This window comes from Nestor notabilis, unplaced genomic scaffold (genome assembly GCF_000696875.1).
Source record: "Nestor notabilis isolate BGI_N333 unplaced genomic scaffold, ASM69687v1 scaffold10398, whole genome shotgun sequence".
NCBI classification, from domain to species: domain Eukaryota; kingdom Metazoa; phylum Chordata; class Aves; order Psittaciformes; family Psittacidae; genus Nestor; species Nestor notabilis.
The window spans coordinates 6,321-7,101 of NW_009939611.1; the positions used below are offsets into that span (position 1 = coordinate 6,321).

Consider the following 781-nt stretch of genomic DNA (forward strand, 5'->3'; position numbering starts at 1 on the left):
GAATGAGAGCGCCCTGCAAGCCTCCTTCCTAGGTGGGAGTCAAAATGCTGGAAGCGGCTGTGTTCGGAGCTTACTTCAATGTCATGATCAACCTCAAAGACATAACGGATGAGGAATTCAAGCTTGCGGTAAGCAGGGGCTGTGCATGTGTGTGCCCTGGCCATGGTGGGAGGGATGAGGTGGGGCAGAGATGAAGCCCCTGGGAGCCCTCATGCCTGGGCACCCCCTCCCTTTGCCCCCAGTGGGATGCTTGGGGTGGATGGTGGATGGCTATTCTGTCCTGTTGGACAAGGTGGTGAATGATGCACCTTCTTGCTCCCCATGCAGATGTCACAGAAGGTCTCTGCGCTCCTGGAGGAGGCAAAGCAAGGCTCAGCGCTCATCCTGGTGCTGCTGGAGAAGCGGGTGGCCTGAGAGGAGCTCTGCAGTGGCAAATACAGCTGGGAAACATGACTATCCCTGCCTGGGCTCCTTCAGTATCTGCCTTGGGAGAGCTGCTCTGCTCAGGCAGATCCCAGCATCATGTCCCCTGCTCACCTTGACCTGGCCAAGCGTGGATTTTGCTGCCTGGGAGTCAGACCTCAGTCTCCATTCCCCTATCCCTGTGGCAGAAGGAGCCCATTAGGCTGGCAGTGCCTGTGTCCACAGGGATCCCAACGAGGGGGATGGCAGGGACTCCATGGTGCTGCCCAGGAAGAGATCCCGAAGTGTGACCACCTCCTGACCCCACACACCCCAGTGTGTTTCTATGCCCACAGGGCTGGGGCAACACCTGGCATAG

General features: G+C 58.4%; 1 protein-coding gene across 1 annotated transcript in view; it reads left to right on the forward strand.

Annotated features, from left to right (window-relative positions):
- FTCD (formimidoyltransferase cyclodeaminase) overlaps positions 1-414 on the forward strand; it is a 6,182-nt gene extending 5,768 nt beyond the window's left edge. Inside the window, exons 13-14 of the mRNA XM_010019956.1 lie at positions 33-128; positions 328-414. Coding sequence (XP_010018258.1) covers positions 33-128; positions 328-414 — 183 coding nt within the window. The remainder of the gene's footprint in view (positions 1-32; positions 129-327) is intronic.
- Positions 415-781: the final 367 nt, after the last annotated feature.